The sequence below is a fragment of the Nicotiana tabacum genome, chromosome 6, assembly GCF_000715075.1.
Source record: "Nicotiana tabacum cultivar K326 chromosome 6, ASM71507v2, whole genome shotgun sequence".
Taxonomy (NCBI): domain Eukaryota; kingdom Viridiplantae; phylum Streptophyta; class Magnoliopsida; order Solanales; family Solanaceae; genus Nicotiana; species Nicotiana tabacum.
The window spans coordinates 16,736,500-16,764,038 of NC_134085.1; the positions used below are offsets into that span (position 1 = coordinate 16,736,500).

At 36.4% G+C, this 27,539-nt stretch overlaps 3 protein-coding genes and 1 long non-coding RNA gene across 9 annotated transcripts; all 4 read right to left on the reverse strand.

Moving 5' to 3' along the window:
• Positions 1 to 314: 314 nt before the first annotated feature.
• Positions 315 to 8,269, reverse strand: LOC107778650 (pentatricopeptide repeat-containing protein At2g30780). Of its 4 annotated transcripts, XM_075254596.1 has the most exons (7): positions 8,080 to 8,269; positions 6,706 to 7,142; positions 4,551 to 6,105; positions 4,386 to 4,439; positions 2,148 to 2,338; positions 1,383 to 2,045; positions 315 to 1,036 (listed from the first exon to the last, which is right to left on the reverse strand). In XM_075254596.1, the coding sequence occupies exons 1-3, from the start codon at positions 8,243 to 8,245 to the stop codon at positions 4,990 to 4,992; spliced, it is 1,719 nt and encodes a 572-aa protein (XP_075110697.1). In that variant the 5' UTR covers positions 8,246 to 8,269; the 3' UTR covers positions 315 to 1,036; positions 1,383 to 2,045; positions 2,148 to 2,338; positions 4,386 to 4,439; positions 4,551 to 4,989. The 4 variants fall into 4 exon arrangements, with proteins under 4 accessions (XP_075110697.1, XP_075110699.1, XP_075110698.1 ...); XM_075254598.1 differs by lacking the exon at positions 2,148 to 2,338 and having other exon boundaries at positions 1,453 to 2,045; XM_075254597.1 differs by lacking the exon at positions 2,148 to 2,338.
• Positions 8,270 to 9,383: 1,114 nt separating this feature from the next.
• Positions 9,384 to 14,748, reverse strand: LOC107778649 (uncharacterized). The gene is made up of 2 exons (XR_001646419.2): positions 13,749 to 14,748; positions 9,384 to 10,335 (listed from the first exon to the last, which is right to left on the reverse strand). It is a non-coding gene; the product is annotated as an uncharacterized LOC107778649 (long non-coding RNA).
• Positions 14,749 to 16,149: 1,401 nt separating this feature from the next.
• On the reverse strand, positions 16,150 to 17,410 carry LOC107778652 (uncharacterized). Its single transcript, XM_016598943.2, has one exon. The coding sequence runs from the start codon at positions 17,408 to 17,410 to the stop codon at positions 16,319 to 16,321; it is 1,092 nt and encodes a 363-aa protein (XP_016454429.2). The 3' UTR covers positions 16,150 to 16,318.
• A 2,488-nt stretch (positions 17,411 to 19,898) lies between these two features.
• Positions 19,899 to 26,435, reverse strand: LOC107778648 (serine/threonine-protein kinase Nek6-like). Of its 3 annotated transcripts, none has more exons than XM_075254600.1 (14): positions 26,106 to 26,435; positions 25,909 to 26,029; positions 24,873 to 24,939; positions 23,244 to 23,309; positions 23,079 to 23,125; positions 22,804 to 22,849; positions 22,633 to 22,713; positions 22,516 to 22,558; positions 22,380 to 22,432; positions 21,976 to 22,057; positions 21,852 to 21,901; positions 21,688 to 21,761; positions 21,511 to 21,562; positions 19,899 to 21,423 (listed from the first exon to the last, which is right to left on the reverse strand). In XM_075254600.1, the coding sequence occupies exons 2-14, from the start codon at positions 26,022 to 26,024 to the stop codon at positions 20,248 to 20,250; spliced, it is 1,953 nt and encodes a 650-aa protein (XP_075110701.1). In that variant the 5' UTR covers positions 26,025 to 26,029; positions 26,106 to 26,435; the 3' UTR covers positions 19,899 to 20,247. The 3 variants fall into 3 exon arrangements, with proteins under 3 accessions (XP_075110701.1, XP_075110702.1, XP_075110700.1); XM_075254601.1 differs by having other exon boundaries at positions 25,909 to 26,025; positions 26,106 to 26,368; XM_075254599.1 differs by having other exon boundaries at positions 25,909 to 26,435.
• Between the last annotated feature and the right edge of the window lie 1,104 nt (positions 26,436 to 27,539).

Consider the following 27,539-nt stretch of genomic DNA (forward strand, 5'->3'; position numbering starts at 1 on the left):
AATTTAACTTAAAAAATGCTTCTCACGCGCCTACAAGTGTGAGGCAAATCACACATGGAATCTAATCAGCTTTTGTGTCGAAGTGGAACAAAAGAAATGGGATTGCAGGAACAAAATGGAACAAGGCTGAGTTAAAGTACCAAAGTGAAAAATCGTGCCAAGTTTAATGGGCCGTCTATGTATTTGGCCTTTGAAAAATAGTTAAAAATGCTTACCATACATGGCACTGGATTCTAAATTGGTACTACATGGTCTCAGGCTATAAAAAATAAGTATAGTTTATGAAACTATTTTGTCTAATAACTCAACCATATGAAGTCTCACATGTCAAAATAGGCATATATTAGGAACAGAAATTTACTAATACACTGTTCAGAGCAATGGAAATATCTTTAGCATATGATAATGGCAAACATCAGGAAATCCACTTTATCCAACCAAGCTAACAGAACCCCATCCCTACTCCACTTTCCCCCGCCTTTCTCCCAACAAGAAGCTTAAATGGCATCCATAGTTATAAGTCTTAGGTACAAACCTAACAAAAACAAAGAATTCAAAAAATCTGCATCTCTAGTAATTTTGACATTAAGTCAAAGCTATAGCTACCGCGGAACCTTCTCTTGATGTGTTATACTTGGTTTAAATAAAACACTTCTGTTTAACCCAAAAGAATAGTGAAAACTTCAGACCTCGGGTCCAATAACATTTCTAATGCGATACCACCTACTGTTTCACATTACCTACGCTCTCTCCCAGTTATCTATCACTCTCTCCCCGCGGTGTTTTCGCCATTCCTTCTTCACATTCCACTCATTGGGGGCTTCCATAGACTTCCGCACATTCCAGAACCTTCTGGTAAGCCCATAGTGCCTCAAGTGATCTTGGCATGGTTTTGGCCACTGTTGTACATGCTCCATTGTGCTCCCACACAATTCATCTGCTAATTGCCTCTGTAGGTTCTCAGGGGCTTCCCCCGACCTTAAACAAGCACCATGAGCAACAGAATGAAATAAACATCTTCCATCTCCAGATATACCTGCATGAAATGAAGCAGTCTTTTCAATTAAAATAACTTCGATAGTAACTATTAGTACTAGTTAGTAGAGGCAGATCTAGCCCTTTGTAGGGAGTTCAACCAGACACAATTTTCTTAACTCGAACCATGCATACAAATGTAAAAAAAAAAATTAGAAAGTACATACACTGCACCACCTCCGACCTCAATGACTCTAAATCTTGGGTCCACATCTAACTTTTTTTTTAATACGGATGGATCCACATCTATCATTAAGTTTGTATTTCTAAGGAAGGGCCTTAAAGTTACTGTAATATGCTTTCACATAATCAGTAGGTGGAAGAGTAGTTTATCATATCAACCAAACCTGGAAAGTGGAAAGAAACAGAACATAAAAGTCCAGAATGCACCACTCCAATTACATAGTCAATATAGACCTTTCCATGTGAATAGCCAGCGGTTGAGGAAGCACAGTTATTTCCCCTATTTTCTTCTGATGCTTCAGCTCAGTATGCACTAGTTGAGAGGCTAAATAGCAGACTGACAAACCAATAAATAAACCAGCAGATGTAAAACGTCGCCCCAGAAATATGCCCTACTCTGCTTCAGTTTCTCCGAACTTTTGACTGATTGGGCAAGAAAAAACTCATATACATCACAGCCCAGAAATATGCCCTACTCTGCATCAGTTTTTTCCGGAACTTTTGACTGATTGGGCAAGAACAGCCTCATATTCACATTTTGGAACTGAATAGAAATATCAAGGCACGGCTTCCAAGTATATCTGGGATTCACTGCAGTTCTAAGTATTAACAAGTGACAGCTGTTCTTCAGCTTGGAGATACTAGACCTAAAATATCTTCTTTGAGATCCCTCAATTTGAACTGAAGATGAGAAACAATTTGACTTGGATGCAGAAATAGTAGAATAATGGAATTCGGAGGCTTGGTTCAAATACAAAACCGCAATGAGTTGGCTGGTGCTTGCAAAAATAATCACAGAAATGCTTGTCATTTGTCTCTGCGCATGTCTGCTCAGGAAACACAGGTTTTTCATACAAGTACCAATGGAAGAATTGAACATTATGCTAGCACAGTAACAGGAAGGTAAAAGACAGAAAATCCAAACTCACAATGGTTTACATAGATTCAACCAGCATAATGGGGGTGTTAATTGCCCTTAGTACAGCTGCATATTCCTCAGGCAATTGAAACCACATTTATTTACCCATACATGGTTATCTGAAATTTACTTTCTTGTTCCTCTAGATGAATAAGACCACATGCACTAAGAAAAATGAAGTCTGCAATCAAATTGGATGTCCTGACAGAGAAAAGCATACGACTGCTCAGAAATTTTCAACATGGAATTTAGTTGGGCGCTTATGGCAGACCTTCCAAATAGTTTATTCCAGAATGAAAGCTCTTTCAATGCAAATTTCTCTTCTTATATATGTAAGTGACAAATTTCAGTTAGAAGCATAAATATATGTCAGTCTTCTGACAAAGATATGTGTAGCTTTCTCAATCCTCACTTAAAGCTTAGATAGGAGAAACACCCCACACATAAGAAGAGAAGACTTATCAGCTAAAGGAGCGAAGAGCATGACAATATGCCACATGAATTTGGGAAGGCATTACCCAGTGTGGTTCATAGAATTCTTCTTATTACTCCTCTAAAAACTGACAGAAGAGAATGAATAATGCACAATATGTCAGATGGTACCTCATTTATATCTCATGTGATAGTTCATTCTAAATGAGTAATTTGTCACTTCGGCCAAATATTAGCACTCATTCTGAAGTAATAGAACTGTCAGAAAAAAGTTTTTTCTTTGCCTTGATAAAATATCAATCTCAAGGCTCTGCAATTTTTGTCAGAAAATAAATGGGAAAACAGGAAGTTCGGATCCCGTAGCAACATTCTTCTAACTATACACACAATGGATCTTTGAAGCCAAATGCATAAATCTTTTCGAATAACAACCACGACAAAGGCTGTGAAAATACTCGATTCTCAAAACAAGATAGAAAAGTAACGCTGTCATTTGAGAAAAGTTTATTCTAGAAAAAAGAATAAGAACGAGAATTATTTGTAAACCAGCAGTTGAATAGAGGCAACACCAATTTTAGCATTTCCATCAGTAAAGAGGGAAGAATGGGCATTCAAGCAGTGTAGCTTTCCAGATATTCACGATTCCTATGAATAACTGATCAAATAACTACTATGAAGGCCATTTAAAATACTTGATTAATTAAACAGAATCATCTATCTATTTTACTATAAAAGCAAGGGTAAAATACGCTAAACACCCCTATAATATCACTTAATTTTAGAGACACCCCTGTATTTCTAAATCAAACATCAAACACTTAATGCCCCTATATTATGAAAATCCTACACATTTCTTATTTCCTTCATATAAAAATTAATATATGGAGGCTGCCCTTATCCCTATTCCCATCCTTACTCACTTGTCCCTTACTGGCCATTCCGTTGGACACTCTCTAAACTTGAAACACTTCCGTATTCCGGTCTCTTCTTTTTCTTCTTTGCAATAAAAGTTTATTTTCAAAGAGAAATATATAGATGTAATTATCGTCGATCGAATTGGTCACGAACCATTCACCAAAGGTGTTTGCCGAAATTGTGCCTCCATTAGTCCGAACAGCGGTTATATATAAATCAACTAAAATGTGAATCTCTTATTGGATAAAAGCTTTACAAGAGAAATCAAGACACTTTGGAGGATAAGGCCACACTTGGTAAGGCTGCTGGGATACAGTAGCAATAGAGGAGAAGGCACAAACTTATTGAGTTGTGAGGAAAAGTTGGATAATGGAAATTGTTCTAGAAGGATTGAATGAAAATCGGGATAAGGGAAACTTTGTCCATGTATTAATTTTTATATAAGGAAATAAGAATGAGTTGGATTTTCATAATATAGGGGAATGCGTGTTTCTTTTAGAAATACAAGCGGTGTATATAAAACTGAGCAATATTGTAGGAGTGCTTAGTGTAATTTTTTTTGATGACCGAGAAATCCGTCTGGGGCCGATCCTTTGGACCAACCGCAGCCTTAAAAACTCGGTGGATGATGGGCCCGCCCCTCTACCCTTCTCCACTTAAATACCAGGCTTTGCTTTGCATGGTATGGGGGTTTGAACCTGTGACCTAAGACACAAATCCACCACCCTTTGCCACTTGAGCTAGGCCCTGGGGCTGTAATTACCCTAAAAATAAATAGACCAAAAGTAGCATCATCTATGTTACTACATGCTCTATCGTGGAATTAAAACCATTAACCCAGATTTAAATTTAGAAACCAGGGAGAAAGAAGAAAAAGTGATAGAATATCGGTGAGACTCACCGATCAGAGGCAATGGAACAACATAATATCCAAGCGGGTGCAGCAACAAAGAATCTAGCAAGAACAGCCAAGAAGAGAGAGCAGTTATATCGCCAGAGTCAGAAGCGTATATATAAAAGATAATAATACAAGAAAAAATAGGAAAGCAGAATAGAAAGAACATACAAAGTTAGTAGCGGAGAGATGATGCTAAAACCCAGAAAAGCTGGAAGGCGATGAACCGAAGAGGCTGTAGAAGATTTTAGAGCCACAGAGAGCAAAATAGAGAAGCGGTACATGGCAATGCAGTTTCCCATTATAAGACACGTAAAGTTACATAACTAAGTACTATGAGATGTCTAAATTACCCAGAATTTTATTGACAATAAGCAGACATGTTCATCACACATGCTTGACTTAACTCTTCTGTAAAATAGAAATGCTTTCATCGCTTGAGCTTTTAACTGCTGTATATCAGCAATGAGAGGGAACAAGAAAAGGGAGAACTAAATAAGAGTGTCAACTGGCTTCATCAAAATCCCAAATTCCAGCAAGCAGTACAATCAGTTAACCATGACCTTCAAAGCAAGATGACAGGAGGAAATTGAAATATGAACTACCACGTTCATCCATTCGTAGGAATTCCATATCCATGCTTGCACATCATACCCAAGACCTGATGAAGTTTATCCTTTTCCCCCCACGTTGTGTAGGCTTTAAGTAATATCCAAAACGTTTTCTTTGAACAGACCAAGTTCACTTTATCCATCTCATCAAGAACTTGCTCCATTTCAATGAGTCGCCTTTGTGAAGCATACAAAACCATCTTGCAGTGGTAAAGGGACCTACATATTTTCCAACCAGCACATTCTGCACGGCTAACAAAATTAGCAAGTTCGTCTACTGCATTGTTTCGGAAATAACTTGAAATGATGCAACGCATGACACCAACTGTTGTGACAGACGTGTTACGTTTAAATGCCTCATTTATTGAATGTTCCATCTCGTCTAATAAATCCTCCTTTGCATACAGACAGATTAATATGACATTCAACCAAGGCCTATAATCATCTTTAGGAATCAACCTCATCAACTCTTCAATCTTTTGAACTTTATTTACGTCAGAACTTTTACTGTAAGCACATATCATAGATCGAATTAATGGGATCCCGTACTGATCAACATGACCTTTGACAAGCTCATAGATCTCTTCCATCTTATCCAACTTACCAGAATGTGCATATCCTCGAAGCATCAATAAATGGGTAGCAAGATCAGGTATGACACCTCCTGCCTTCATGATTCTATATGTCTTCTCCACATCATCCCACATCCATGCTGTGATATACCCAGCAATTAAATTGTTGTATGTACTAACATTTGGGCAGATATTCAAATCATTTATTTCCCGTAGGGTTGCCTCCATGTGATCTATCAGCATTAATCTACCAAACACCGAGATAAGTATGTTGTATGTTACAATAGTTGGAGTACATGTTGCTTCCCTCTTCAAGTCCCGAAAAACTGATTGACACTTTACAGCCAAACCATTGAACATATAAGCAGTCATAAGGGCGTTATATAAAGAGGTGGACTTGAGTTGCTTGTTGGAAGCCTCTTTGAATAGTTCAGCTGCAAGATCAACATTCTTTAACCTTCCAGCCACAACAATAGCCTTGGAATACTCCTCAGCTGTCATGGGAGTCCAGTAATCCAATTGTCTTCTCCTCCAGTCAAAAGCCTGAGAAAACAGACAAAGTACGTTACTTCCTCAACCCAAAAAAAAAATTGCAGTGATCATAGACTTAACATCTGGACTTAGGTAGAAAACATTGAGAAGATAATTTCTTAAACTGTGACTACTAGAATGACACGAAATTACTATTGATTAACCGAGAAGAAAATCGTCTAATATTGCCAAAAGAAGAGAAACGCCTCATTTTTGTCTCACCCACAAACTCAACTCCATTATTATTTTCCACGCCAAGTTTACAAAACAACAACAACAACAACAACAACCCAGTAAAATCCCACAAGTGAGCCTAGTTTACATAATGTAATCATATAAGTTAAATTCACACAAGCAGTCTACTCGATTGACCTTTGGAGTGTCAACAAGTCCTCTTTGACCAAGATTCCATATTTATATTTGTTTTATCCTTTTTTATTTCAAAGATTGGTGGTTAGCAGAATTTTAATGTAGTTTATAACGGGCAATAATGAATCTGTCAGACAAAAAATAAGTCAACCATCGCAAAACAAAATCGGTTCAGTTACAATGAGGATATGGTATGTTGCTAAGTACAGATAATAAGTATATTACGTACAGAAATAAAATCACCTGGAGCGCTAATTGGGGCGAAGATTTTAGTTGTTTTAAGAGCTCAACAACTGCAGAACCATCTGCATACCTCCTAAACAACAAAACCCCTCTATCCGCTAATATTCTCTCAATTTTTTCAGCATCACCATTGCAAGCTAGCAACTCATCCCTTAAATGTGAAACCCTTTCTCTTAGATCCTGTTTGACCAATGAATCAGCGTGACTCCACCTGTCTGCGAACAAAGCAAATACCTGTGACCAGGCAGGTTGGGAAGAAGCTGCTCCGCCCGCTAGTCCTCGAACCCACAACGTATTGGCTGAAGCTCGTGCAATTGTGTAACACCATGAATGTTTTCTATAATTTTCAGAAAATCTTTGGAGAATTGCTTCCGTCTGGGAAGCATCCGAGATTCTCCATACCCTCTTCATCATTGACAGCCAGGTAAAGTGGTACCCTAATTTACATATAATTACAATAGTGTCAGCCAACTTGAGGTTTGCAAAAGGTTAAATCAGCTCATTCAGCAGCTTAGTTAACAACCTCCATAACATCAAAATCAAAATCCAACTTCTAAAATTTCAAAAGCAATTTTCTATCCAGACGAAACCATTTCAAAACTGGCAAGAAAAATTATTCTCTATCCAAGCAAAACTATTTGAAAGCCCAAAAATCTGGAAGATAAATGACACCAAAGAATCATACGAAATATAGAATATTGAATGCTTCGTATTTTATGGTGCATAAAGCATACATCATATACAATCAAGATTCGCCATACCCATTTATCAATGCGACATTTTTCAAGGGTTTATCGAGTGCAAATGTTTTGATTAGGAAAAATCCTCCAAAATAACTAACTCAATAAAACATTTCAAGATTTTTTCTGTAGTTATTTTATATCCAGATTCCAGACAAAAAACCAAACTAAACCCCACAAACAAACCACAAAAAGCAGATAATGACTTTTTTTACAAACTACAGATAAAAAAGAATCTGAGGGAAGGAGGAAAAAAGAGGGCTAAACGTACAACTGAATTTCGTCTGAGCACCTATCAGTCAGCTCGGTTAGGTTTTGGAAAATTTGATTCGGTATTTTCGGTTTCTACAAAACTCTAAACTGAAACCAAACCAAATTAAATTCGGTACAATCAAGTTTTTTTCTTTCGGTTTGGATTTGTGCGAATTGGTAACTTAGCTATGTAGGGATTGGGATTTAGTTGAGCCTTTTCAAATTTGGGCATCTCCAAACCAAATGTCTGCTGCTTGCACAGATACTAATTACTACAATATGTGAATGTTAAAAATTTGAAGGAATGTTCTCAACCAACTTATCTTTAAAAAAAGGAATGTTCTTTTTAGGAAATGCTGGAGAGGTGTAAATCCAGGTATACCTGCTCCGGCGATTGGTGGACGGCTGGCGGAGTGGCGGAGTAGCTGAGCAGTCGATATCGGAGGCTGGACTGGCGGAGCAGCGGCGGTGAATGTCGAGAGAAAAGAGAAGGTCGAAGCTTTTCTTTTTTCTATTTTCCTCTCGAAGTTACAAATCCTAAATGCCATATTAGGAGAAAATGACAAAACTGGTCCCTTATGTTTTCGGTTGGTGTAAAATAGTCTTATATAGTAGTATACTTTAGCAGTTGTAGTCCTTATGTTTATCAAATCTTTCATATATTTATACATGACATCTTTGACAGAAGTAGCATGTGAATAGCATCTGAACCGTTTAAACTGGGAAGAAAAAACATTCATAGTCGAAAAAAGATACTTTTTATTTATTTTTCCCAATTTATACCTTAGAAAAAATTCTTAACTGCAAGATTTGAGCAACAAAGGGTGCTATTCGGGCAAAAATAGTTTATACGCATATCAGTTGTATATATTTTAAATATATAGGTAGTACAAAACTGCGTACAGAGGCAGAATTAAGACTCTTCAGGAGCTCACCTACGACGAGGCACCCGTAAGACGGTCTAAGACTGGCGTGGGGCTCTTGTCTTGTAAAATATACGCCCAACGCACGACGCTCATCCCATTACTTTAGTTTAATCAAGTATAGTTAGCCTTGTAAATCCAAAAGTTTCTTTACTAAATCAGAACTCTTTAAGAGCCATCATTCGATCATAAATTAGACGTTGATTACAGTGCAACTAAAAAATGTGTCCTAATATCGAATGATTTGCGCTAAGAACACCATAAGGGTGAATTTTGATGGAACCTTTCAATCAGAAAAAAATAGTTATCGCTAAACTTTGCAAAGTCTTCATAATATAGTTTCAATGTTATTTTTTTTCAAGTCCTGTTCTTTTATTCTATTGCGGTTGGTAATAATATTATCCTTTTCGTTTCATGGGGTATGAAAACTATAAGTATTGGAAATAGTGATAATTTATGCTCTAATTGTGATGCTGATTGTATAGAGTAGAATGGGAAAGAGGCGATATTTTCCAACCTGTGTTTTGTGTCAAAGACAGGAAATTGTATACCTTCCCTTTCTCAGGTCTTGAATGAAACAAGTGGGAAACTTAGGAGCGTTGGATCATATTATATAAAATTTCGTCATGGCGGTTCATTTAATAAGAAAGATAGAGATGAGAAATTAGATTCTCTGGACACGTGACAGAAATTTGTTACACAACAATGTATTTAGTAGTGTATAGAAGATTCTTTTCTGTTATTTTAGGTCCAATAGAAAATAGACAAGTGTATAGCTATTTATTTATTTTTAAGTCAGATGCATGTATAAATACATACACTCAATGAGAAGATCATCAGAAAAATTCTCTCAAATTCAATCTCTAGTTTTTATTTTCTACATGGTATCAGTCGCCGTCTAGATCCTATTTTTTCAGTTATCTTTTCTCTTTATTTTGTTTTCTTTCTCCGATCATTCCAAATGGTTACTACTAGAGACTCTTCTACTCTCTCTATTACTACCAGTGATGCTTCTTCTGGCCGTGGCGGTTCAGTCTCTTTGGATACTAGTCATCCTTACTTTCTCCACCCTTCTGACTCTCTTGGTATGACTCTTGTCACCTCCATCTTTGATGGCCGTGGTTATGGTGGTTGGAGGAGGTATCTTCTCATTTCACTCTAAGCTTAAAATAAGTTGGGCTTCATTGATGGCAGTTACAAGTCTTCTCCTCCTGATTCTCCTTCCTTCAACCTATGGGCTAGATCTAATGATATGGTTACCTCCTGGCTTCTGAATTCCCTCTCTAAGGAAATTGCTTCCAGTGTTATTTACTCTAAATCTGCCCAGGATCTTTGGACTGAACTTGAAGATAGGTTTGGCCAAACCAATAGTGCCAAACTCTATCACCTGCAAAAAGATATCAGTGACTTAACTCAGGGCTCTAGTGATGTTGCTCGATATTTCACTAAGCTGAAGTTGCTATGGGATGAGCTTGATTCTCTTTATTCTTCTGTTACTTGTTCTTACAATTGCATCTGTGGGAGGGTTAAACTTGTGAAATCTCTTCAAGATGAGAGGCCCATCAATTTCTCATGGGCTTGAATGATTCTTATGCCGTTGTTCGAAGCAACATCCTGATGATGTCCCCTTTACCCAATCTCAATCATGCCTACTCGATGAGAAGCAGCACGAGATTTATGTCAGTCCACAGTTCCATGGTGATTCTTCTTCTTTCCTGGTTACACAACAGAACATTGCAAGTCAGAAACTTCAGCACTATGATTTTAAGGGAAAGAAAAATAACTTCTTGTTCTCGCTGCAAGAAACCAGGTCACTATGTTAGGGTTGTTCATTTGGATCGGATATCTAAAATCCGAATCGATCCGTTCAATTTTGAATTTCGAATTTCGGATTGGATTGGATTTCGATTTGTGTTTATTAAAATTTCAGATTTCGGAACGGATTCGGATTGGTATAATTTTAATCCGATCCGAAATTCGAAATTATTAGGGCATGTATAAATACTGAATTTTAATTTCGGATAGTTAGTACTTCTTTTATATTTTTCTCCAAGTTATTGCCTTTACAATTGATGGATTAGCTATATTGGCACCATAGTACTCTCATAATTGCAAAAACATGAATTTTTCTTACTGTATTGCCTCTTTTACAAAGAAAATATACATATGAGTTTGCAACTTTGAGGCATAATAATCCGATCTGAAATCCGAAAATCTGATCTGATCCAAACTTTAAAATACGATCTGATATTAATTCGGATTGCATTTTCTAGAATCCCAAATCCGAAATTCAATCCGAAATGTGCTAAATTCGATCCGATCCATGCGCAGCCCTACACTCTGTTGAAAATGTTGCTGGATCATTGTTTTTCCTCATGATTTTAAGTTTACTAGAACCACAAAGTTTCAAGGGGGGATCAAGACTAATGTTGTTTTGACAACTCCTGCACAAGTAGCTCCCTATATTTCTCCTAATGAGCATCCTATAGCTGGGGTTCCAATTCTATAACTCAGCCTCAATTAACTCAGTTGGTTCAGTTGCTCCAAAATGCTCAGATTGGGAACTCAGATTCTGCTCTATCAGATGTCAATGCTAATGTTGTTCAGTGTGTTGGTACCATTTTCAAGAATCCCCTTGCATATCTTACATGTGTTAATACAAGCTCTTTAATCATTGATTCCGGAGCTTCTGAACATATATCCTTTGATACTAAGTTTTTTACCAGTATATCACCTTTACCTACTCATCTGTTTATCAACTTGCTTAATTCTTTCAAGGTCAAAGTCACTCATGGAGGGACTGTTTCTTTATTTCCCAATCTTGTTCTTCATAATGCTTTATATGTCCCATGTTTTAGGAACCATCTTATTTTTGTAGAGAAATTTTGCAAACAATTGAGCTGCCTCCTTATTTTCTCTTCTATCATTTGTATTTTGCATGCCCTTTAGTGAAGACCCCTCTAGTTTTTGGTAAAGCTAGGGATGGGATCTTTCTCCTATAGTCTTCCCTTCAATTTTTCAATGACTTCTTTTAGTTTCTAGGCCTATTGTTTTCTCTTTTTCTTGTATTTTCTTGTACGGTTGTTTCAGATTCTTTTTCTATTCCTGTTTCTAGGGATTCAGATGTACGACTCTGATATATTAGACTGGGCCATTTACCATTTTCTGCAATGAAAAATATCAGTTTTATCTCTTCTTCTTCTAATTTTAATTGTTCATGTGATGCTTGCCCTTTAGCTAGACAATCAAGGTTACTTTTTCCTTTGAGTTCTATCAAATCTTTTGGTATTTTTGATTTAATAAATGTTGACACTTGGGGACCTTATAGGTCTCCAATACACAATGGTTACAAATATTTTCTTACTATCGTTGATGACTTTAGTAGAGGCACCCGGACCTACTTGTTAAGTGCTAAGAGCAATGCTTTCTTCATGTTGAAAATCCTTCTTAGCTATGACTGAACGACAATTCAATACCAATGTTAAGATGGTTAGATCAGATAATGCTTTAGAACTGGGATGGGGCATTATTATTTCTGATTTCTTCACCTCTACTTGGATTATTCATCAGATCTCTTGCACTGCCACCCTTCAACAAAATGGCATTGTTAAAAGAAAATATAGACACCTTTTGGAGACTTCAAGAGCATTGTTACATCAGCCTAAATTGCGTATTTCCTACTAGGGCAGTGTTTGCTCACTGCTACCTTTTTAATTAATAGATTTCCCTCTTTTGTTCTAAAGGGTAAGACACCTTATGAAGTCAGTTTTGGCAAAGTCCCTCCCTGTGATTTTTTGAGATGTTTTGGTTGTTTATTCTATGCCTCTCCTTTGTCTCATAACAGACCTAACCTTGCCCCTCGAGTCATTTCCTGTGTTTTCTTAGGCTATCCCCTAGAAAGAAAGACTACAAACTGTTAGAGTTAGCCTCCAAAAGAATATTATCTCCAGAGATGTTCAGTTTTTTAAATCTGTATTTCCTTTCTCTTTCATCACTATTTCCCCTCCCATCTTTACTGCTTCTCATTCTCAATTCACTGTCTATGATTCTCCTCTCCCTACAATCATTCCCTCATCCCCTGTTCATTCTAATTGTCCAGATTTCCCAAACACACCCAGAGTTCACACTCCTCCTCCTCCTCCTCCTCCTCCTCCTCCTTCAACCTCTCATTCCCCTGCTCTTTCCCCTGTTCCCAACCTCAGTAGTTCAGATACCCCTATTTCTTCTCCCTCTACTACCTCCCCATCCCTTATTCCAATGCTTAGAAGATCAGAGAGGGAACACAAAGAGCCTACTTACTTAAAAGATTATATTTGTAGTTCAGTTTTCTTGACTAATCTCACTGACTCTTGTTTTTCTCACCCTCTTAACACCCCCATTTTTCCTTTTGCTGCTCTTTCAATATCTAACCAGCAGGTTCTCCAATCTATTTCTAATTTTACTGAACCTACTATCTTTTCACAAGCTATCATGCATCCTGGATGACAACAAGCTATGGCATTTGAGTTTGCAGCCCTAGAGGCTAACCATACATGGGATGTAGTTGAACTACCGGTTGGTCACAAAGCTTTACCTTGCAAGTGGGTATACAAGGTCAAGCACAAGTCTGATGGTACTATTGAAAGGCTAAAAGCTAGATTGGCCATACGGGGTGATACACAGAGAGAGGGTATTGATTTCAATTAAACCTATTCTCCAATGGCCAAAATGACCAGCATCAGGTGTATTCTTGTTGTGGCTGTCAAGAAAGGTTGGCCTATTTCACGACTAGATGTGGACAATGCTTTCTTACATGGCAATTTAGATGAAGAGGTTTACATAAAGTTTCCTACTGGTATGCCTTCTCCCAATCCTGCTCATGTTTGTCGTCTACAGAAATCTTTGTATGGGTTACACCAAGCTTCGAGGCAATGGTATGCACGACTTACAACAACCTTAAATTTCAAGGGGTTTTCTTTATCTTTGAATGATTTATTCACTTTTTTTTATAAAAGATCAGAGGGTTCTATCTCTATTGTAGCAGTTTATGCCGATGATATTCTAGTTACGGGAAACAATCCTACAGAACTTTCCCAATTAAAAGAATTTTTTCATGAAGAATTCAAAATTAAGGATCTTGGAGACTTACATTACTTCTCGGCCTGAAAGTCCTCCGTGAACCGCAAGGGATCATTGTTTCTCACGAAAGTTCACTCTTGATCTTATCTCTGAGTTCAATTGTGCTCATTTGACATCAGTATCTTCTCCCCTGGACCCTTCTTGTAAACTTTCCTTTGATTCTGGTGAATTACTTGCAGATCCTTCTTGTTATCGACGGCTTATTGGAAAGCTTAATTATTTGACCCATACTCGGCCGGATTTGTCTTTCGCCGTAAAACAGCTATCTCAATTCATGTAAAGTCCTCGTCTACCCCATTTTTTTGTTGCTCTTCGAGTGATCTGCTGTCTTCGCACAGATCCGGGTCTAGGATTGTTAATGTCAGCAAATTCTTCATTTTCGCTCCTGAATTTTTGTGACGCTGACTGGGCCTTCTGTATTAATTCTCGTCGATCTATTAATGGCTATTTCATTAGCCTTGGTGGCTTTCCAATCTCTTAGAAGTTCAAAAAGCAGGTCTCTATTTCGTTTTCTTCTGCTGAAGAAGAGTATCGCTCTATGCGACGACTCCTTGCTGAGTTGACTTGGTTAAATCGTCTCCTCCACGATCTCTCTGCTCCACCGGTTCTTCCGATTCCGCTTCACTCTGATAGTTAGGCGGCTTTGCATATTGCTCGAAATCATGTATTCCATGAGCGAACGAAGCACGTTGAGCTCGATCGTCACTTCGTCTGCCAACAGTATCTCTCCGACTTGATTTCTCTTACTTTTGTTCCTTCTTCATCTAAAGTTACCGACATCTTTACTAAGCCCTTATCTGATCCTTCCCACAAATTGATTCTTTGCAAGATGGCGGTCACTTCACTCCCCTCCATAAGGGGGGGGGGGGTGTTGGAAATAGTGATAATTTATGCCCTAATTATGATGTTGAATGTGTAGAGAAGAAAGGGAAAGAGGCGATATTTTCCAGCCTGTGTCAAAGACAGGAAGTTATATATCTTCCCTTTCTCAGGTCTTGAATGAAATAAGTGGGCAGCTTAGGAGCGTTGGATTAGATTATACAAACTTTCATCATGACGATTCATTTAATAAGAAAGATAAAGATGACATGACAGAAGTTTGTTACACATCAATGTATTTAGTAGTGTATAGAAGATTCTTTTCTGTTATTTTAGGTTCAATAGAAAATAGACAAGTGTATAGCTATTTATTTATTTTTAAGTCAGATACATGTATAAATACCGACACTCATCAATGAGAAGATCATCAGAAAAATTCTCTCAAATTCAATCTCTAGTTTTTATTTTCTACAATAAGTGTTAGAAAGTAACAATTTACGAACAACTATATCTAAAAATTTATCTTTGACGAATCATAGTATTGTGAGATGTTTGTTAAATTACTCCCCCCGGTTCGCAATAAGTGACCATTTTATCCTTTTATTTTGGTCCAAAATAAGTGTTTATTTACATAATCAAGAAGGAATTAATTCTATTTTTTTTCAAAATTTACGCTTATTTACATATTTCAATGTGTCAAGGTAATAATTAATTAAGGTTAATTTGGTGAATACATTTTTTTTTCTTTAGGAGTTCATATTTCCTTAATGGGCGTGACAAAGGTAAAATGGTCACTTATTGTGGATCAGAGGGAGATTAATCAGTTGGAAGCACATGTAATTGTTATTATTCCTATAAGTCTAAATATCATATTTCTAACTTATCTAACACTTGATTGTATCTCAAACAAGGAATTTAGTAATGTAAATATTAGTTTTAAAATATTAGATGATTTTTATACCTACCTAAGTTTTGTTGGTTAGAGTTACTTGGTACACATACAAGTGGGAGGTGTGAAATAGTTGAGGTATACGTAAGTGATGTTTGGATTGTTAGGACATTGTAGTTGATTCGTATATCATGTAATTATACAAATTATTGTAATTTATAAATTAGCATAATTTAAAAGATTCATGGGTTTACACGCCATGCCTACGAGCTTATACCTCTCTTTGTGTCCCCGACTTTTAATGCACTATGTCAAAATATTAAAATTTGAAATGTGCCATTTTAGGCTTTCGATTATTTTATTACATCTTTAGAAATATATTCATAATTTTAGCAATTCTTTAGTGGATAGGTTATAAAGCATTACAACAACAACGTACCCAATATAATCGCACATATAGGTTATAAACCATTCTAGGGAAAAAATTCTCAAGAGACAATATCGCGTTATTTCAAGTAAATTTGAATAAATGTCCAGGAGATATACTTATGAACCAATGAAAGAATTCACTCGATTAAAGCACGCAGTATTAGACAAAGAAGACAACAAAATTAAGAAAAATAGAATGCAAAGAATCTCGATATAATAAAAACAGTTGATTGATGAAGATATTGAGGATCTTAAATAAATCCCAAATAAATATATAATACAAATTATTAAAATAAAAAAATATTGAACACACAATAAGCAAAAGCCGATCATTTTGGGAAGCATACAACAATTTTTGGCAGAGGAAATGGAGCTGCAAAACTAAAAGACAAAAAGGAATTTAAAATCATGGGAAATGGCGGAAAATGATTGAATAGTTAATATTAGTAGTAGGTTGGTGGAGGAGATGCTGATGGGGGTGGAGGTGAAGCATAGGTGGCGGATTGCTCATACTTCTCAGGTGGTGGAGGTGATGCATATGTGGGAGTTTGCTTGTAATAGTTCGTTGGTGGTGGAGGTGAATAATAAGATGGTGATTTTTCATAGGTTGCTGGTGGAGGTGGTGAAAAGTAAGTAAGCAATTGCTCGTAGTATTTTGTTGGAGGTGGAGGAGATTTATAGGAAGGCGTAGATTCTTTATAGTATGGTGGAGGTGGAGATTTGTAAGAAGATGGTGATTGCTCATAGTATTTTGGTGGGGGTGGAGGTGACTTGTAATAAGATGACTGCTCATAGTATTTTGGAGGAGGTGGAGGTGACTTGTAGTACGAAGGTGATTTCTCATAATAAGCTGGTGGTGGTGGAGACTTATAGTAAACAGGGGACTTGTAATATTTTATTGGTGAAGGTGACTTATAGTATTTAGAGGGAGCATGCGATTTGTAATATTTTGTTGGGGATGGTGACTTGTAATATTTTGCAGGCGATGACGATTTGTAATATTTTACAGGCGATGGCGACTTGTAATATTTTGCGGGGGCTGGCGACTTGTAGTATTTTGCCGGAACAGGCGACTTGTTGTACTTTGCGGGAGCTGGAGATTTGTAGTATTTTGCGGGAGCTGGCGACTTATAGTATTTTGTGGGAACAGGCGACTTGTAATATTTTGCGGGAGCTGGAGATTTGTAGTATTTTGTGGGAGCCGGCGACTTGTAGTATTTTGTAGGAGCCGGTGACTTGTAGTATTTTGTGGGAATCGGTGACTTGTAGTATTTTGCGAGGGTTGGAAATTTGTAGTATTTTGCGGGAGCCGGTGATATGTAGTAGTTCTTTGAAGGAGCATGCGACTTATAGTAAGGAGTAAGTACTGGGTACTTGGGTAGAGATGGAGATTTGTAATGCTTCTTAGAGTTGTAAGAAGGTAAAGGAGAAGCATAACCATAAGAGTAATCAGCAACAACGGTGCTAGCTGCTAAGCAAATTGCCAAAGCAACTGCAATGAGAGACCATTGCCCCAGCTTTCCTGAGCTTTTCATTTTGGTTTTGCAACCAAATATAATTGGAGAAGGAAAGAAAAAGAACTAAAACTTGAGTTGCATAAAACAGTAGGGAACTCTGGCTTTTTATAGCAATGCGACATCTTTATTTTTGCCTCAATACAATGCCTTCATGGTTACCCACTAAGATAATAGCAAATTCCAAATAAAAACTTGGTCAGTACTAAGACTTGTCTTGCAGAATTGAGTAGGGACCTGTGATTATTATTTAGCAATGTGATTTAGGGTCGTAGGTTGACAGTTATTAGTGTGTTCCTCCTAGGCCTACAAGTAGTATTAAGATTATTTTTGTATTATTTTAGTCATGGTTCTTTATTATTACATGTTGTGTTTGTTGTTGTTGTTGTTGCTGTGTCATTCACGCCCGTCACCATAATGCATTGTTGTCACCTTTGTTTACTACTTGGCTGCTTTATCTTATTTCTATTGTTCCTTGAGCCGAGGGTCTATCGGAAACAGCCTTTCTATTTTTATAAGGTAGGGGAAAGGTCTGCGTATACACTATTCTTCCCAAACTCCATTTATGGGATTATATTGGGTTTGTTGTTGTTGTTGTAATGTGATATCCTTCTTGACATCAATGCAATGCCATCGTGGTCATCCACTAAGATAATAGCAAATTCCAAATAAAAACTAGGTCACCACTTAGTGGTTCTGGTGATGAAATAATAATTATTAACACTGAGAAAAATAAATTTTAGTAATTTTATAAATGCCAGGATACTGCTTGAGTTATGATATCCTACTATCAAACTAAAATGGTGACTTTTTCTCAAAGAATAAACAGAAAAAAGGGGCAGTTCTTTTGTTCTTCTATCAACAACATAACATTAAGGGGTCATTTGTTAGAATGTATTACGAAAAACTATTCATGTATTAGCTTTGATATTATTAATTCTTTATTTTTTTCAACCTATGTATAACTAATACTTATATTAATTATTCACCCTATTCAGTATTTCTTATACATAGCAAACTATGACATTAGTAGTACCATGAGTTTTAATACATGGATAAGTAAGTACAAAGATAGAACTACCCTTTCAAAAGATTTAATACACAAACCAAACAGTTGATAAGAAATAATCCTAACATAACTAATCTCAACATTACTAATACATCCTATTCAATACTATTCTTATATGCCCTACCAAACGACCCCTAAATATTGAACATGGAGTTCAAGGAAAACATTGAATACACACACAAGAGACACCATATACATCTGGATTTGAGAGTCCCTTATCCCAAACCTAAAACAAATAAGGCCATTGGGCTCAAGGAAAAATTGAAAAATTAGCTTTAAGAAGTCTCATTTAGGGGTATTATCACTTTTATCATGCGCCAGAAACTATTTATATCTGGTAACTGAAAAAGTGTATAAAACGTGTATAAGTTTTGTATATAACATACATAATATTTACATATACAAATTTTATACATTTTTTTGGACTACAACAGCTATACAATGTCATTCATATATGTATTATATACAAGCGTTAAGTTTGAATATCGACTACAAGTCCACAGCAGCTCTATAATGTCTGTTAACTAGTAAAGCTAGGGAGAATTTCAAACTAAGCAGGGGGCTAACCAGAACATGTTACGAAACCATTCTGTTAAATGAGCTAAGCAAATCTTGCTTGTGTTGTTCATTGGTGAAAGAATTATCAATCATGCAAAAACGTAGAACCAATAATACTTTATATTACGGAAAAGGATTCTGACATGTCCTTTTACTATGATAATTTGTTTAAAGTTGGCCCCCGTTATATGATCGGACCATAAAACTCCCTGTTGTCTTACTATCCGCACACATTTATCCTTAAGTGGACCGGAAGGGAGGGGGGGCACTTGGCACTCATCCATGCCTCTTTTACTATGATAATTTGTTTAAAGTTGACCCCCGTTATATGATCGGACCATAAAACTCCCTGTTGTCTTACTATCCGCACACATTTATCCTTAAGTGGACTGGAAGGGAGGGGGGGCACTTGGCACTCATCCATGCCTTTTTTACATCCGGCATCATTTTAATCGACCGATACCAGATGTAAAAAAGGCACGGATGAGTGTGACTGATTGGCCCTACCAATTGAATGATTTATAACCCTAGTAGTTATGACTTTACAAAGATTTCATTACATTGCGAAAGCTTGTAGCGTTGATCCAACACAATTCCCAATGACCTTATCCCCAAAAGAACATCCAAAAAATGACAAACTTACAAGAAATTTTCATCAAAAAGAACAAAGTTAAAGCATCGCTAAAAGTTCAAAAGCAAGAAGCTGAAGTAATATCATGTCCTGTGACCAAATGTGATAAGTTGTTCTAGCCAGAAGGAGCAGCTAAAAAAAAAAGGACAGACTGGTGCATAAGGCTCCCGCATTCACCCGGTGCACAAGTCCACTTCTATTAATAATAATAAATAAATAAAAAGGTAACCCGGTGCACAAGGCATCCCGCGTTCACGCAATGCACAAGTTCACTTCTATTAATAATATAGTGCAAAAACCAAAACAGAAGATCTTCACAATTCCATCAGATGTCCTACAATTATACACTCAAAAACTAAGAAAACCTCAATCCAACAAGCCTCCAACAATAACTTAGTTCTCACCTTGGTTGCTCATGTTACACACCAGAGAAGCTCCTTCGATGAAAAATACAATCAAAGTAAGCTTTCCCATAAATCAAATCATTTAGAAGGAAAATCAAACGACAGTCTAGCTAAATATCTATGTCAACCCACAGAAAGCAAACACATCGCTTTGTACAGTAATATTCCAGTAAAGGGAAAGCTTGCTATCACAAAATCACGATCCCTTGGCCAATTTTTGTGCACTCATGAGGCTTTTAGTCAACCATATTGCCGTCTCTCTAGATGAAATTGTATCGTCGCCAAATGGTTTCAACACACCAGCGAGCTCATCAATTTTTTCTTGCTTAAGTAGTCGTGCACAAACCTCTAAAAGGGATTCCAGAGCTTCAGCTCTTTGTTGAGTCGGAGTTTCCCAGTTATTTTTGTGCTCAGCTAATGCAGCTAGTGCCTTAAGCAGTGAAACCCTATCATCTAGTGCTTGAAGAGCATCTTTATCAGTCTGTTTAGCATCTTCAACCATATTTCCTTTCTTTTCTATGTCATCTTTAAGTGGGGTTGAACCATTTCTTTCAGAAGCATTGCAGTCAACATCAACTTCTTTGAACTCGCCAACGTTTTCAGTTTCAGATGCATGACACCTTAGTTCAGCATCAGTATCAGATTTTGCAGGTTGCGTAGTCGATGAAGTGCTCTCTTCGTCAAAGGACCGTGTTTTCTCAGTGGAGCTTCCACTAGACGAAATCATTCTGCTAGGCTTTTCGGAGATGCAATCTAGTTCATTCAAGTCAGCTTCTCCACTGCCACTTGGAGTGCTCAACACCTCAAGGTCTTTTGTTTTGTCACTCTCCCCGTCACCTTCTTCAAATTGTTGAGCATGCTCAACAGAAACTTGCTCAGTGTTTGCCATGAATCTTGAAGATTCTGGCATATTTGTACTTCCTTCTTGCAATAGAGAGTCGGATTGACCGTCTCCGTTGTAAATAGCTGCCTCACTAGTGTCCCAACATTTAGAATCCGCACCATTTACAAAGATCTTTGTTGAGTAGCTAGTGGGATCAACTCTCTTAGTCTCGAGTTTGCTTTTAAAAGTGTCATAGTTGTCTGATAAATTTCGTGGCCGAATGTTGTCACTTTCATCAAAGTAAATAACGGGGACCTTCTCTTTTAGCCTTAGAGATTTGTCACTTTCATCAAAGTTAAAAACAGGAACCTTCTCTTTTAGCCTTAGAGGTCTGTCTCTTATGAATCTAGGACTGCCAGATTTTCCAGGTGATTGCTTTGTTTTTTCCTTTGGGCTGTTTGGGGACTTCACTGGAAGAAAAGCAGATGAAGGGTTGCGGCAGCGAAGGAGGTATTGTTGCAAATGTTGATGCCTTAATAACTCTGCAGTCTAAAAGTGAACATAAAAAGAAAAAAAATCAGAAAGAATGACGATTTCAGATTGAATTACATTTGAATATATGCAGCTAGCACTCACTGTTGGTCTGTGTTCAGGGCTTTTCCTTAGCATGCTTTTAATAATCTGTTTCCTGTAAGGATTAATCCATTTTGTCAGTTTGATGATTAGCTGTATTTTTGTGGCTAGAATAACAATCATAAGTGCTAGTAGTAGGAAATAGGAACCACTTCTTAACAATGGTTGGAAGCTACTCACAAGTTGGAGGAGTATATAATTGGAAGTGGCGATAAAGTACCCCTGTTTATTTTATTGATAAGTCCAGTCATGTCCTGCCGAATAAAAAAAATTCAATATACCGCACAAATATATTAAGGTAATGAATGTATTATGATGTCCACAGGTAGCTAAGGTCAACTTACTGGAGCTCTAAATGGTGCTTGGTGTGCGGCAATCTCAAACATGCAGCATCCTACAATCACATCAAATTATTATTCCAGTATTAAGGAAATAATAAAAAAGGAAATACATTGCTTCGTCTCTTACCAAGAGACCATATGTCAGATTTGTATCCATATGGTATATCAGCAAGGAGCTCAGGGCACATGTAGTTTGGAGTACCGACAACCTGTTTGGATGGAACAGGTCACTAATAGAAGTTGTTGGCAAGGTAAGAAGTAGTTGCATGTTCCTCAAACACATGAAGACGGGGTTGTTTGTAATTGACAACTGCCTTAATATAAAATTCACTACAAGATGGCATACTATAATGTACCTAAAAAGAACAGCTGGTTTTCCCAAACTTTTGGGGGGGGGGGGGTGATGGGGTACCCTCTATCTAGTAACTACTTAAGCATATTGAGTCATTGTGTAGGTGATCATAGTTTGTCATTAATAAGCAGGAGCTGATTTTTCCACTATAGCTGTATGAATATAAAGAGAACTCATACCGAGGAAGCAAGACCGCCTTCTCCATCTAAAAGTTTTGCTAATCCAAAATCACCTGCGTAAATAAAGTGAAAACAAGTTTGATCATAGATAACAGAGAAGCAAGGAGCTAATTAAACACTTGGCCGTCATTCTTACCTAGCCGGATGTCATTGTCCTTTGTGAGAAAAATGTTAGACAACTGAAACCGAAGTAGTTCATGTTAAAACATGTCATACTAGGAAAACTCATAAACAGATCAGGGCCTGTTTATACCTTCACGTCTCTGTGTAGAACACGGTTGGAATGCAGATAATCCACTGCCAGTAATAGCTGAGTCAGCCATTTGCAGAGTTTCTGTGGAGGAAAGAGATGGTGAGCACATAACTTTAAGTGAAACAAGCTAGTACAGAGAAGCCATTATGATGGAAGTTGTATCTAAACTACCTCTTCTGGGAAGAGTGTGCCTCTTGACTTCCTGATGATCTTTGCCCTGATCACCCAAAAAAAGTCAGTGTCCTCGTATTAGACCATAAAACATTCCTATGGTCATATCATTGCTTTCGATCTTTTTATATAGGAAGAGGTGTCAAAAGATTCTTCATATACTTGCATCAAAGGCTAGTTCACCTCAACAAATATGTTTCAACCATCAAAAGAGGCGTCTAAGTGCAAATAAGGAAATCATCTAAAAATGCTAGCAAGGTTAGGATAACACTCACATATCTCCACCTTCACAATAGTTGGTAACGATGCATATAGAGTTCCCCTGAAAGAAAAAACAAAGTCAAGCCTTTCCTAAGGCAACTCGATGTGGACATTTTCTCAAATGAAGGATAGTTATTGTAGTTTCAAATCCTGTGCTAGAACTGAATAACATAATATACCTTGTCGACCCAAGCATCCTTGTACTCCACGATATATGGATGGCTTAGCTTAGCTATCAGATTCATCTGCCATAGAACGAAACATACAAACATATCATCAGATAACATAATATTATACAAACATATCTACTCAACATTGTTAAACTCGTCCACTTTTAAGTGGCCTAATTTGATGAGAACACTAAATAAATAAGATGAGCTGAATGTGTGCAGGTTCAAAGGTAAGTTTTTTTTTTCTTTTTTTTGATCGGTAAAGGTAAGAATAAAGTTAACTCTTCAATTACTTAACTTTTCTTGACTGCGATGACTATTTGCCTTCTAAAAGTCAAAAGGCATTGTCCGAACAATATCTATTTTTTACCATAAACTCAACAGTATCGAAACTCGAAAGCTGCAGCAAAAGGTTTGCTTATAAAGGTCAACCCAACTTTGACAGGATAATGGCCACATAATTAGAACAACAGGGAGTATTTCTTTGAGAAACCATCTGGCTTATAAAGTTCTTCACAAGAACATTTTAGGAGTAGGCACCAAATAATATGAAGTATGAAAATGCGCTCCATGTCCTAAAAGAAAGCGATTTTAGCATTTACTATGATCCAGTGATCCACAAGTAGCAAAATTTACATATAAATTTCCAACCTAAGAATTTCCTTCAACTAAGGTCTGAAGTTGCTAACCTTTGCTATGAGATTTTGGTTTGGATGGTCACACTCACAATAGTTTTCTACTTTTCTTCTCTACCAAAAAATATGGAAAATCTATGCTTCAAATATCGCTGAAGATCTTCTCCAATCTTCTTAACCATATGGTCTAACTGATCATGATTCAATTACTAAGGAAGACTGCTCAAATAAGAAAGGGTTTGAAGAGCAAGACTGCCCCTTCAAATGTACAAGAGTAACATAGTGAAATGACACCAAAATTAACATAAAGGGTATGAGAATGATGGCCAATGCCTTAGCATTTGTTCAAAATTCCGTAATTACGTCTTGGTTAAGCTATAGAATATGTGCTCTTATTTTTGTACACCAAAATTAACAAAGTTCAACTATTGAAGAAATTTTTTCCTTCTATTATATACCTAACTTGTCTCACTGACATCCATGACTGAAGACCAATTCAAAATGGAAGATTAAGGAAATGCTTAACTTAAATATTTGGAAAATTTATCTCATAATAGAAAGCAAATGCAGCCTTTGGAAAAAAAATTAGGTTGAACCAAAGGATTGTAAGGCAAGGACATTGATGGCCAATGAGGAAAGACATGTGCACAAGAATCTAAGACAACAGATCTATAGTCCTCGATTAGACCCCAAGCGCGAGCGCGGACTGTTTCGTGCACCGGGCTGCCCTTTTTTTAATTAGACCCCCAAGATATTGGAAATGAAACAAAAACCATCGATGATATAATACCACTTCTGTTAGGTCTAATGATGGATCACTTTTATATAGTATAGCTCTCCAGTATAATATTACTGCTGTTAGTTTTTATAGTCAGTATAAAAACTAAAAGAATCATTAAAATAGGCAATCTAGCCTCAGAATGAACTAAAAACATGGTTGGCTAGCATTTGATTATAAAAGCCATACAAAAGAAAACAAATATAAAAAAGCATTTAAAATGACCTCTTGATGTGCAGTACGCTTGAACCTCTCTGACTGCTTTGCTAAAGGTATCTTCTTCAGAACATATCTAAAAGGACAAAAACGATAGCGATATCAATAGTCCATTCAAAAATAGTCTTCAGCAATTATTACCAGTGTCAATAACTTGAATGTTCTACACAAGGGGTTCAGTACCACATAAGATATGTAGCTCAATCGGAATACGGGTAATTTACAGTTGTATCATTATGTTTCCATAATTAAAGCCAACTACACAGTCCATAAAAGCCAACATAAATTCTCACTTTAAAACTGCAAATGTAGCTAAATATTAATTGTTGGTTTCTGTCTCTGAGTACCTTGTTGCCAGTACAAATAACTTCGTTTTGAATTTCTTTATTTTCTGTTACATTATGAACACTGAAAGACTAGAATATTAAAAGAAGATAAGATCGATAACAGCACATAACAAGTTTCCTCTACATGCTTTAAGTAGATAGAAACACTCCATCAAGACAATTTTCTTTTTGTATTCTTGAAGACCGAGAAATCGGGGCCAACCCTAAGGACGAACTGCAGCCTTCGATACTCGAGGGATAATGGGCTCACCCATCAACCCTTTTCCTACTATTAAACACCAAGATTAGTTCGCATGGCACAGGGCTGGAACCTGTGACCTAAGTCACAAGTCCCTTAACCTTTGCCACTTGAATTAAGCCCCGGGGGGGCCACTCCATCAAGACAATTTTTTATCAAGAAAGAAGCATATTACAATTAGTTCTAGAAATTGATAGTAAAAAGTGCATTATTACCATAACCAAGTTTTACAAGGGGTTCTACTAAATTTCTAAACCATGGACCTACATATGTCATGTGAAGCAAATACCAACATAAAAATAGTAACTAAGTATATAAATTCTAAGAAATGCTTGTTTGCTAACACCTAAAAAAGCAAAAATCTATGAAATTAAAAACCATATACCTCCCAGAAATATACAAAGAATTAGGAAGCATTAGTACCAATAAACCAGAAATATACAAAGAATTATTTGCTTACTTCTTCTGCTCAGTTATATGAAGAACAAGAAATGCAGCACCAAAAGCTCCTCTTCCAATTTGCTCTATCACTTCATAATCATCTATCTTTGACTTGCTACCATTTTGTGTCTCCATTCTAACTTCAAACTCAAAAGGGTCAACGAAAATACAAACAAAGATTCAATCTTTGGTAATTAAACTGGTTCTTGAACTCACCCAACTCAAACCTGAGACAAAATATTTGAGGGTCAACACTAGAAATTTCTCTTCAAAGATGCAAGTAAAAGCAAAAAGCAAATCTTTGGTCTTGCACCCTTAAGCAGAAATTAAGGAAAGTTGGGTTTCTTAGAAATAATGAAAGGCTGTTTAGGAATGGAATTTGCATAAAAGCTACACACAAGGCTATAATGATGTCAAGCTGCAACAACTATGTGTACGTGTGTGTGAGAGAGAGAAAGACAAGAAAGAGGGCCCAGAGTGCAGAAGGAGGAAGGAGGGTTGGTTGGGCCTTAAGATTTTAGGAAGACAACAAATTTCAACAATATTGGAGGAAAAGTCAATTAACATATTACTATTACTATTGGTTTACCACTTCTTCTTCTCTCTCTCTTTTTTTTTTTAAATCAAAATCCCCCTCCTTCCTATATTTGTTTTTTACACTACACTCTTTTCTTTTTCTCAATATCACAAAATATTTAATATCAATTTATTTAAATATTTTTACTACTTTAACTACTATATCATTCAAATTTAAATTTGATATGATGCTTTTTCTTAACTAGATTTTTTAATATTATATTATTTTAATATTAATTTCGTAAACTTCATACTCATTCAAACATTGTTGCATAAATGGAATACGAGAAAAATAAATGACGGGAAAAATTATATCCAAGTTGATCAATTTTAAACATAAGTTAGATATGAAATGATTTATTTATGAAAATTTTAATATCTAAAAATTATACAAAAATATTATTATGAGTTGTTATCTTTTAACAAAAAGAAAATTTGTCGGACAAAATAATTATTTATTCCGAAAGGAAGTTTAGTACTCCCTCCGTTCACTTTTACTTGACACGTTTTGACTTTTCACGCCCTTAAGAAATAATAAATGAAGTGCATAATTTACTATGATACACATCTTAATTGATACATATTTTATTGGATTTGAGAAAATAATTTGAAATGAGTAATAAATACTGTGGATATAACAGGAGAAAACATTTGTCTTCTCTTGATATGTGTAAAGTGACAAGTAAAAATAAAAATTTATTTTTAATATACATACAAAGTAAAAGTGAACGGAGGGAGTACTATACAATACTTTTGAATTTAATTATTTACTAGTCTCATTTCGACAATAATTGAAGAAAACCTGTTTGTAATATCAGCAACCATATATGTTAGTACTCAACCTCTTTAAATATGAATTTGATGAAGTAAGAGAAGAAATATATACTCCATCCATTCACTTTTATTTGTATATTATGTACTTTGTACACGCCTTAGGAAATAACAAATGAAATACATAATTTATCATAATACCCATATTAATTGATGCATATTTTTAATGAATTTGAGAAAATAATTTGAAGTAAGTAATTAATATTGTAGGTATGACAGGAAAAAAATAAAATTGTCTTTTCT